The sequence below is a fragment of the Centroberyx affinis genome, unplaced genomic scaffold, assembly GCF_046629955.1.
Source record: "Centroberyx affinis isolate AG114_WGS23_722 - 3 ecotype Tasmania unplaced genomic scaffold, CSIRO-AGI_Caff_v1 ptg000849l_1, whole genome shotgun sequence".
NCBI lineage: Eukaryota > Metazoa > Chordata > Actinopteri > Beryciformes > Berycidae > Centroberyx > Centroberyx affinis.
Window position 1 is genome coordinate 294,296 of NW_027279444.1, and position 11,698 is coordinate 305,993.

The following is an 11,698-nucleotide window of genomic DNA, read 5'->3' on the forward strand; positions in this document are numbered from 1 at the left end:
GACAAGTGCGTCACAGATAATGACGCTTGCCTCTTGTTAACGCCTCTGATCTCCACAGAGTGTAGAAAGTACTGTTTACCCACAATGACCCGATTGTAAAACTTACTGCTGTTATTTCTCATGGCCTTGGTGTCCTAATATGGCGCACTGTGTAAACATGGGGGTAAATTTGGCTTATTTCTCTTCGGGAAAACAAGTCAGCTGTAACAAAACACAGCCATAAATAGTTTGGAGGCCTCTGGCAGCGATAATAGACTTGATATTGTGCCAAAATGATTGCTGGGTGAAGCCTTTGCTGCTACAATGAGTTTTACAGGTCCTAACCACTATGTCGCTGTTGCTGGATGAAAACCATGTATCTGCAAAAAGTACAGTAAGCCTTTCAGGAGTGAAGAAAGGAATTCACATTTTCTCAAGGATGCACATGCATTTTTTAAATAACACATGCAATGGGGTTTTCACAGATTTGAACTGCCCAAGGTTCATAAAACTCACTCCAATCATATCTGACAATGTGAGCTTTCTATTCAAGTAAGAAAAACAAAGAACCCCAAAATTGCAGTTACTTATTTTTTTTCCACAACAGCAGCCATATATCTCAAGGCGCAGGCTTCAGCGTGTTGTAAATATAACGGAGTCAAATCTGCGTCTCCATTCGTTGGTGTGTATTATTAATGATTGCACAAAAAGACAGCAATAGAATTGTCCTTGTTTTTTTCTAGTGTAGAAAGCCTCCGTAGGCACTAAAACAAAGTGCAGTATTTCACATTTGGAACTCAGTATATTGTTTTATACTTAGACTAAATAAAATTGTACTAGCTTGTAACACTTGTGTATGACTCTGCTTTTTGTAGATTCACTATCACACACTCTCACACACTCTCACACCCTGACAAACGTACTATTCAAACTGAAACGTAGCGCTGCATGATTATGACAGAAATAATAATCCTGATTATTTTGCTAAATATTGTGATCACTAGACTACACAACACATTTAGTAGCAGCAGTTAGAAAGTCTTGTTTTCACTCTTTCTGTCTCAGTCTTATTGTGTCCTTATTTACAACACTCAAATCTTCTCCAGATGGAAGACGATGATCTACTTTTAGGAACTAATATTCAGGATTTTCCTCTCTAACGTCAGGCCAATCCCTTCTTTTTCACTTTACTTGTTTTTACTGCGTTTTTCCAAAGATGCCCTATGTAAGGTTTCTCTGCTGCTTCAACATCTGAACTTTAGTTTTGGCCACATGGAGCACGTTGCACATTCAAAGGCTGTGGTTGGTCAGGTAATGGAAGCGCTTGATAAACTGAACCGGGACTTTCAGGAGAGTCGCAAATATAACAAAGACTTCAATATCACTGAACTACAGGATTATCAATCATGGAAACATAAAATCGTGATATCCGATTAATCATGCAGTCCTACTGAAATGTGTTGGACAGTTTTAGTTTTTAGTTAGTTTTAGTTTTTGGACTTTTCAGCGTAAAAACCTTATAACTTTTCAGTGTGCCAATGTAAAATATAACATTTTAACTTTTGCTATCACATCAGAGAGCCTCAGACCCTCTTTGGTTTTTAACATATTCTTGTAGTATTCGTTTCATAGAGCAGCTGTTGATTGCTTCCTACCATGGACATTCCTGCTAACAACTACAACTGACAAATCTTTGTCCTTTTCAACAACAACAGTAACTAGCCAACGCTGAACCTGAAACTGGCCAATCCGTTTCAGGAGAGTAGTTTTCCGGGCCGGCTCACCTGCTTGTTCATGAGGATGTAGATGACGGGGTTGAAGACGGTGCTGCTCTTGGCCAGGATGGACGGCACCACGCTGGCCACCGGGGTGATGAGCCCCGGCCGGCCGAAGGTAGCCATCATGGCCACCACGCCGTACGGCATCCAGCAGAGCAGGTAGCACACCACCGTGGTGATGACCATGAACAGGATGTGGAACTCCCTGCGCCGCGCCGCCGTCCTGCGGATCCGCCCGACCTGCAGGGGGGAACGCAAGAGGGAGAGGTGAGCCTGTGGGACGGGTGTAATGATCACTGTGTTTGTATGGTGCTTTTCTTAAAGGGGAATATCCAGAAGGAATTGGATATCAGCAGATCTTATTTCTTCCTACATGACCGTCCGGCAAAGCCCCCCAACCCTCCAACCCTCCTGTCCCCCTGAGCTACGGTGGCCTGTAATTGACAGAAACAATAAAGTCACAGTTTACCAATGTAGAGGAGTAAGCTAGCTAATTGAGCAGAGATCCAACAGAAACATCTAGTGAAGAGCTGATATATAACCATGCTGAATAGTGGAAGAATAATAATAATACTGCTTTGGCGTTTTTGTTTTTTGTCTTGAGAATAAAGCTTTTTAGCCTTCGTAGCTGAAATGTCTTGCTCCATTACTGTTCAACAGTAATATAATGTAACAGTAAACTTCAATAGGTGGAGTTTGCAAAACCTCCAAAAATAAAACTCCAATTGGCTTATCTTCCACAGCAGAGGACAGACTGGAAAGTGAGTTTTGAAACCCAGAAATCAGCTGCCCAAGTAATCATTGAGTCACTGGTATTGATCAACAACTGAGCAGATAGTATATTATAGTCAATTTGTGCTACAGGGCAGTGAAAATTCTACTAATTCCCCCTTTAACAAGTCACAAAATGTATAATACAAAAAAACAAAGAATAGTAACAAATAAAACAGCTGTAATAAAGGGAATAATTACTCTCATACCATTGAAAAACTCTGAAACCAGAATGAAAACCAAGCTGAAAATGAACCAAACTCCCAAGACAATGAAAGCAATAGGTTCGAGCTGCAACTCATACCTATTGTATCAGGTATTACTGCAATATTTGACCGTTTTTTTATTATTGCATGATAATCAGTTGAACCAGAGGAATGTATGGAGCCACCTGTCGAAGTGTGTGTGCTACAAATGAAGCAGGAAAACCATGTGACTGCTCCGCTCTGCTCTGCTGCTTCCTCCAGCTAATCCTTTGAGAAGCGAATGAAGTACGAGGAAACGGGAGTCGTGTTGTTGAGGTGGGTTTTTCTTCCTCAGACTGCCCTCGCCGCTCTAATCCCCCCCCCCCCTTCTTCCTGGAGGATTTAGCAGACATGATTGAACAGGTTGAAGGTACAGTTCTGGTACACTGCCTTCTCCTGTCCTGTTATGTAATGACTGGATGGAGGAGAGAATGAATGCGGGGGGGGCGGGGAAGGCTTTCTCAAGGTATTCACAAAGGGACAAGCTTGTGTCTGGCAGTACAGGACCTATGGCTTTAGGCTCTCAAGCTCTATATTTTTGGATGGTAACCTGAGGGAGGGGATGGGGGGTCACATGTCCAGTTAATTAAAAGACAAATTTCCATGGTGGGTATTTGGGATAAAGCCAAAAGTAATGTGTTCAAGAAAAAAAACACATCACCTGCTACTGTTACTTTCCTCCTCTGTTCATGCCTGATGCCTTGGTTGCTTGTAGTTTGTAGTTTGCTTGTAATCTAAAATGTAATCTGTAATCTACGGTGTAATGTACAACGAAAAATAAATCAATTCAAGAATGATCATAATGTTATTCCGAAGACACAAAACAATTTTATGAGCCTGAACAATACTCCCAAAACAGAATCCAGACAGGTAAAACCTTGCGTTTTTCCCCACTGGACTGCAGTCTAACGTAACTGTAAGAAAAACTATTAGTTCTTTGGCTCCGCCCACTGAGGTTTAACTCAACTAATGAGATTACTTCTGCCTCTGAGAAAAGTCTGTAGACGTAAAACTCCAATCTGCCAACACAGACTGATTTTGTGGACTCATTGAAAGTTTATTTCACGATTTTTTCACACTAGTGCTACGGTTACATGTACAAAATCAGTCATTTTTGCCAGTAATATTAATCTTATTAACCTATTTTGAACAGAGAAATTGACCAAGAATATGTTCTTATTTGCACCAGCATCTTGGGAAAGTAGTTTAAGAGGGCAGGACATTTACACATATTCACACACTCAGGCTGCTGCCTTGCTTAAAGGCATCTCAACAGCAACTGAATGTTCAATCACCTTCCCCTCCACCCTGATTTCTCCAGCTGATGTGGAGTAGAAACCTGCTTCACCAACCTTCAGGCTGCTGTGGTCGTCACTTTTAATCATGCAGTAACTTTCCAGCTCTAGTGTGAGATTCCTGAACCACATTTTAAAGATTTCACAGAGAAAAACTTCGGAAACATCTGTCAATACACAGCGCTAATGAGATGTTTACTTCCAGGATTTGGGGTTTTAATTGCGAAAAGTTAAAGGGCAAAATGTTGCTGTATCAATCATTTGAGTCCCATCTGTCCATTACTGTGACTGACTTCTTCTCTTGTGAAAAAGTTTGCTTTAAGTCAACAAAACTTATATATAAAAGTTGGATTTCGCCTGATATAATGAACTGGCCACCTGTCGCTTCAGCAAAGTGAGAAGGACTGAAGACTCACTCAGTTTCAATTTTCAAATTGCTTAAATAATACTTTTTACTTTATCTTACTCTAGTACAAATGATACCATCCAGTTACATTTGAACCAAGTCCAAGTGAGTGTACTTAAAATTACTTCAAATTGTCTCCCCAAAAACAAACAGATTTTGGTGTGGTCCTTGCAAATAATTGAATGGGCTGGTATCAGCGTAAGGTTTGGTAATGCTTAATTTTTAACTCAACAAAGCTATAAATAATCAAAAATGTCTGGACAAAGTTAAGTAAAAGTAGGGGTAAATACTTCAAAAATCACTCAAGTAGAAGAACAGACTGGAAAACACTCACAAGTAGTAGTAGTAGTGGCTCTAAAAATCAATGTTATCTTTATTTGTTTTAGTTCTGGCACTTCTATATAAATGCTATCTTTGTCTGTTTCAAAAGGCTCTTCAGAGAGGTGAGAGAGAGAGGGAGGGAGAGAGAAGTTTTATTTATAGTAAAAACAGAGTTGAAGAGGTCAGTTAAACTGGGTTTCTTACATAAAATACTAACGTTTGTTTATTCTAACAGCCACGTCAGTGAGGTGTGGAAGAGATGAAGAAAGAGTGAAGTTTTACTAACTGTAGAAATCTCTCTCTAGTTTAAATGCAATGTTTTGTCTATTCTGGTGTAAGTCCATAGTATTATGTAAATTTATGTTTTTCATATATTCATGTAGGTTGACCAGCAGACCTCTTAAACGACGTTTTCACACCTATAGTTTGTTTGCTCTGGTCCGAATCAGTTGATGAGTTTGTAAACTTGGAGCGTTTTCCCCCTTGGTTCAGTTTCTTTTCACATGGAGAAAAATCCAAGCGAACCAAAATGCATCACTACAAACCAGGTGAGAACGTTCACTCCGCTTATTGGTCAGATGTGTCTGGGGCGGGAGCAAGAAAGTAAATACAGGAAGAAGGTCCTGTGTTCTGGACTAGTGCACATTGCTATGCAACATGGAGCAACGGCAGAGTTGCATTTGCTCATAACTGTTGTAATTATCTGGGCAATATACCAGGCAACACTGTACCAGCAGAATGCAGAATGCACTTCGAGGAAACAACTTGAAAATGCTATAAACCTGCTATACCTGCTGTACCTGCTGTACCTGCTGTACCTGCTGTACCTGGCTATACCTGGCTATACCTGCTATACCGGCTATACCTGGCTATACCTGGCTATACCTGCTATACCTGCTATACCTGCTATACCGGCTATACCTGGCTATACCTGGCTATACCTGCTATACCGGCTATACCTGGCTATACCTGGCTATACCTGGCTATACCTACTATACCGGCTATACCTGGCTATACCTGCTATACCGGCTATACCTGGCTATACCTGGCTATACTGGCTATACCTGCTATACCGGCTATACCTGGCTATACCTGGCTATACCTGGCTATACCTGGCATACCTGCTATACCTGCTATACCGGCTATACCTGGCTATACCTGGCTATACCTGGCTATACCTGCTATACCTGGCTATACCTGGCTATACCTGCTATACCGGCTATACCTGGCTATACCTGGCTATACCTGGCTATACCTGCTATACCGGCTATACCTGGCTATACCTGGCTATACCTGGCTATACCTGCTATACCTGCTATACCGGCTATACCTGGCTATACCTGGCTATACCTGGCTATACCTGGCTATACCTGCTATACCTGCTATACCTGCTATACCGGCTATACCTGGCTATACCTGGCTATACCGGCTATACCGGCTATACCTGGCTATACCTGCTATACCTGCTATACCGGCTATACCTGGCTATACCTGCTATACCGGCTATACCTGGCTATACCTGGCTATACCTGCTATACCGGCTATACCTGGCTATACCTGGCTATACCTGGCTATACCTGCTATACCTGCTATACCTGCTATACCGGCTATACCTGGCTATACCTGCTATACCTGCTATACCTGGCTATACCTGCTATACCTGGCTACAGGAGCCGTTTAGCTCAAACTTGTGGAGTAAATTGAGTACACCTGGTAGTTGGGACCGGACCGAGTCCACCTCCTCTAAAGGGTCTCGGTGCGGTTGTTTTGGTCCGCACCCGAGTGCGATTACTGTGTTCACACCTGCCCAAACAACTCACACCCAGGAGGAAAACGAACCAGAGTCCGATTTAACCGGACTAAAAGCGCAGGTGTGAAAACGCCCTAACTTGTCAGTGATCTTCCAACATGGCGTCAGGTTTGGTTTATATGGTATTTGAAACAATTCTGCAAATTGCATTTTCTGATTTGCACCCTGCCTGAACAGTCCTGAGGTGGCAGACCCCACCCAACTGGCACTCCATGCGGGTTAGAACAAGCACTCAGAATTATTTGCCAATAGGGAGCCGGAACAGAAGCGTAGGCCGAAGCCTTCCCGCTGTTAACGCGATTTTCATGGGCTGCAACTAAACAAAGAAACGAATGGAGTTAAGATTCACCTCTCGACTCTCTACACAGCATACGCTTTTAGACGATATGCACGTTTCTGTTATTTTAGGGCAGAAAAACCCCCAGAAAAAACAGAAAAGACTTTGTAACGATGGAGAACTAAGAATAACTAAGTATTAAGAACGTTTTAATCTCTGGTTCTTCTATGGCATCACTCCGAAGAACCATTTTCGGTTCCAGTTCACACCTTTATTTTTCTGTGCATGTCAGTTGAAAGTAGAGTAGAGCAACCAGATGTCACTTTCAGGCCCAGTAACCCAGTAACACAAAAATACCTGCCACCTCTGTAGCGGTGTTTTCCCCTAATCAATCCCTTCCTTATCTGCAGGTGAGACCCTGACCTGAAGGCTAACACTCAGGGTTTGATGCTGGTCACACTGTCACTTCTACTACTACTATCATTTGTACCTCAAACACACACACTGTTTTTACTCGTTGGAGTCCTTCTAGTTTTAATGCCTTTGAAGTTAGTTCAGCAACACATTAGACCACCATGTCATCAGGGGTTCATCAGGGGTTCAGCTTAGCTCTCTCTCTCTCTCTCTCTCTCTCTCTCTCTCTCTCTCTCTCTCTCTCTCTCTCTCTCTCTAATTTTGATAATCGAGTAATCATTTAAGTCATTTATCAAATAAAAACACTAAACATTATCTGGTTACAGCTTAAAAATATGCTAAGATGTGCTTCTTTTTTCCATTTCATATCATTAATACATCAATACTACTGTTTTTTTTGGCTGCTGGTCAGAATAGTAGGAAGAAATTTGAAGAGTCACTTTGGGCTCTGCTGACTTGTGATGGGTGTTTTATACACTAAATCGATCAATTAAAAAAATAATCAATAGACTAATAAAAATAATTGTTAGTTGCAGCCCTAATCAGAATGCTGGCTCCCTGCTCTAATTAGCTAGCTTTGTCGTTTCTGTTGTGAAAATGTGACTTTATTGTTTAAGTCAATTACAGGCTGCCGTAACTCACGGGTTACTAGACTTGTCGATGTTTATGTTTATGTGGATTTATTTTGAACATGTAACAACAACATAAAAAAAAGAAAAAAAGAAAACAAGAAAATCCATCCAAAATAGGCAAAAAAAGAAACAAAACAAAACAAAAGTAGCCAATATAACATCCAAAAGGAGTAGGAAGAAGTAAAAACTTATTTTGTTCGCCCCTCTTTTTAATATATATTTTTTTTTGTAGTTCTTCTTAAACTGATTTATATTTGTACTTTGTTTGATTTCTACATCTAAACAGTTCCATAGATTCCACAGAGATGTTGTTGCAATTCCTATCGGTCGCCAATAGAGGGCGACAAGAGTCATGTAAGGGATAATGTACAGCGAGCGGGTCATTATTGCAAAATAAACCCCGACAGGGTGATGCAGGACCCCGACACCAAACCTGAGGGGTCCTGCATCACCCAGAAGGGGTTTATTTTAAAAATGATTTTATTGCTTCCGCTACAAAAAATAGTCTGTTAGATTCTACGGTTGGAACTGCGTCCATAGCAGCGTTTAACCACTGTTAACCACTGTTTAACCACAACGTTTAACCACTGTTAACCACTGTTTAACCACAACGTTTAACCACTGTTAACCACTGTTTAACCACAAAGTTTAGCCACGTTCAACCTTTAAACACTGCCATAGCCCATAGCGTGTTCCGTTTGGTGTTTATTTCATGTCATGTTCATGTTCATGTGTTCTCTTTTTCTTTTCTTTACTGGGGACAGTTCAGCCATTAACCATGAATCGAAAGTTTCGTGCTCTCCAAATATATTAAAATTAATATCAGAAAAGTCTTCCATGGTGTTTTCTGATGGAGTAACGGAAAGCTAACGTTTTGGGGTTTTTTTGCCACAGGGTGTCGCGAATGAGCTGACGTTGTTAAATTTAAATTAACCTTCTTTCTGCGGATTGATATGATCGGACGTGGTCCTCCAGAGTCTATGATCAGAACTGTGTCCATAGCAACGGTCTGTTATTCATAGCAGCGGTCTGCTATTCAGAAATAACAGACCGTAGAATGCCGTAATTGACCAATCAGAATCGAGTATTCAACAAAGCCGCGTAACAAAGATTACTTAACGCCCCTTTAAAAGCATAAATATCCGTCTGGTGTGTGTGTCCCACCTGCTTGACGGCGTACAGCAGCCGGCCGTAGCAGTAAACCATCACCAGCACCGGGATCCCCAGGCAGAAGATGAACAGGCAGATGATGTAAGAGTGCGAGCGCGGCGTCCGCTCCGTCCACGTCACCGAGCAGCTGGTCCCCGCCCCCTCCAGCCCGTAGCTGCTCCAGCCCAGCAGGGGGGGCACCGTCCAGATGAGCGAGTAGAGCCAGGCCCCGCCCACGGCCAGCAGGGGCTTGCGGTAGTCCGGCGCCCTCTTGTTGTACACCATCAGGGTGCTGTAGCGGTCGTACGACAGAATGGCCAGCGAGACCAGAGACACGATTCCTGAGGAGACAACGGCATCGGTAAAACATGTAGGACTCGATCGTATCTTCATATAAACAGTGGTGGAAAGCAGTGATTCTCAACCTTTTTCATATCAAGGACCCTAGTTTAGTCCACATTAGAGCCACAGACCCCAATTTAATCAGATTTTGTCTCTCGGATCCAAATCTGAGAATATTTTTTATTGTTAGATATGATTTTCTCCAGAACTCCATGACTGTCTGTATTGTAGTACAGAGATAACAGAGAAACCATGATCAAAACAGTCATTCTTCTACATTCTCTAATTGTGTTCACTTCTTGTAAATGAAATAATGCTGAAGTTTAATATTTCATCAATTTGCTCGGGATCCCCTGGAATCCCTCTCAAGGACCCCTGGTGGTCCCCGGACCCCACATTAAGAACCATTGGTGTAAAGAGTACTAGAATGTCCTGCTCAAGTAGAAGTACTGTTACTTTGATATTTTACGTAGAAGTAGTTTGTTTTTAGAGAAGAGAACTTTGTTAGCTGTGATCTTTTCACTTTCCCCTTAAAATAACCTCACAGTTACATTATTTTACATTAATTCACCCCTTAATTCACGCAAAATCCTCTTAAAATTAATTAAGGGGGTTATTAACGGAGGAGATTCCCTCGAAACCTCCTTAAACCCCCCTTTAATCTTGACTCCTTACTTTCTAATTTAATGAAAAATAGAGACAGGAACTTTCCATTAATAACTCATTAATAACCTGTAAACCTGCACAAAAGGCATAAAAAAATCCCTTAATTACTAGCGTTTCTGTGAACCCCTGAATAAATCCCTTAAAAATCCATGATACTAATCTTACTTTTTACATGTTATTTTTAATGGATGAGAAAGTTAAGGACATTTTGGGGATAAAATTAAGTGGTTTGGTTTGTGGTTTCGTAGTGAAATGCAGATATGTGGAAAATCACTGTTAAAGAATGTAATTTAAAGCAGTGAAATATTGTCTTCAGACTTGGGAAAATGTGTTTAATGCAACTTCTGTCTTAGGCATGTTCACTTTTTTCAGTGAAACTACCCAAGGCGTCCAGCTGATCCATCGCTGACATATTAAATGCTGTTTCATCAGTGAGCGGCTCTGATCAAATCAGACATGTATCCTGTCAGCGAGGCAGGCGGGGCGCGCCGGAGAGAAAGGACTCCTGGGAAAAACTCTGAGCACCTCGGCTGAAAGTAATTGGCAATCGCTCGCTGACGATTACAGCAGATCTGATTGAACACGCTTTATCAAATCGCATCAAAGACTTATAACACATTCTTGGCCCGGGAGCAATTACCATTAAACTCTGTGAGCTACGTGCTAAACCGCCGTGTTTTATCATGGAGGGATGGAGTACAGTCTGCTGTTTAAATGTAGAGTGATGTAAAGCGGATTAGAGTTTTACAGCCAATTCAGACCAACAGCGACACAGCGGATTGGCCGCTGACGTTCGCCCATACAGAAAAACCATGTGAATTTCACATGTGGAAAAATCCCATGTGAAGACTCATCGCGTCACATCTGTAAATCCCTGACCAGACGCATTTACTGTTCTTGTACATGTAAAAAAATTCGCTTAAACACGCAAAATCATGTGACAGGTAATTCTGCTCTCTGATTGGCTGCTGCTCTGAACACTCAGAGGAAAAGTCGACTAGCACTCCTCCGCTCCTTTCCACTGTTTCACATAGGAAATAAATTGAATTTCTTCGTTTTGCCGCGGTTCATCGCTGCAGGTTTGAATTGGGTGTTACAGCTGCTCTGGAGGTAGAAATAATTGCTCATTGGTTGAGTTAAATCTCAGTGGGCGGAGCTAGAGAACCACAGTGTTTCTGGCTAAGTAACATTAGCCTGAAGCTCAGTGAAAAAGACAAGAGGTAAGAGAGGAGGAAGCTAATATTATGAAGCCTAGCGCTCTGCTGCTAACTGAAAATATACAATCTATCCATACTAAGTTATCTAGGTTAGCGAGTTAGCTAGCTGACCTTCCAAGTTCAAACTAGCCATACTAGCCTATAGCTATCTAGTTAAGCTAGTTAGCTAGCTGCTGACCTTCAACATCATGAATACCATGAATGACTGAAAAAAAGTCTGTGACATTGATTCATATTTTATGTATATTTTGACCAGAGTTCCTTCTTTGCCATCTAAGTTTGCCAGTTAGCTAGCTTGCGCTCAGAAAAACTGTGGTTCTTTGGCTCCGCCTACTGAGGTTTAACTCAACCAATCAGATCATTTCTGCCTCCAGAGCAGCTCTGCTTCTGAAAAAC

The 11,698-nt window shown here is 41.7% G+C and overlaps 1 protein-coding gene across 1 annotated transcript; it reads right to left on the minus strand.

Moving 5' to 3' along the window:
• Nucleotides 1–1,733: 1,733 nt before the first annotated feature.
• LOC139645368 (parapinopsin-like) lies at nt 1,734–10,488 on the minus strand. Its single transcript, XM_071521060.1, has 3 exons — nt 10,467–10,488; nt 9,093–9,418; nt 1,734–1,997 (listed from the first exon to the last, which is right to left on the minus strand). The coding sequence occupies exons 1-3, from the start codon at nt 10,486–10,488 to the stop codon at nt 1,734–1,736; spliced, it is 612 nt and encodes a 203-aa protein (XP_071377161.1).
• Nucleotides 10,489–11,698: the final 1,210 nt, after the last annotated feature.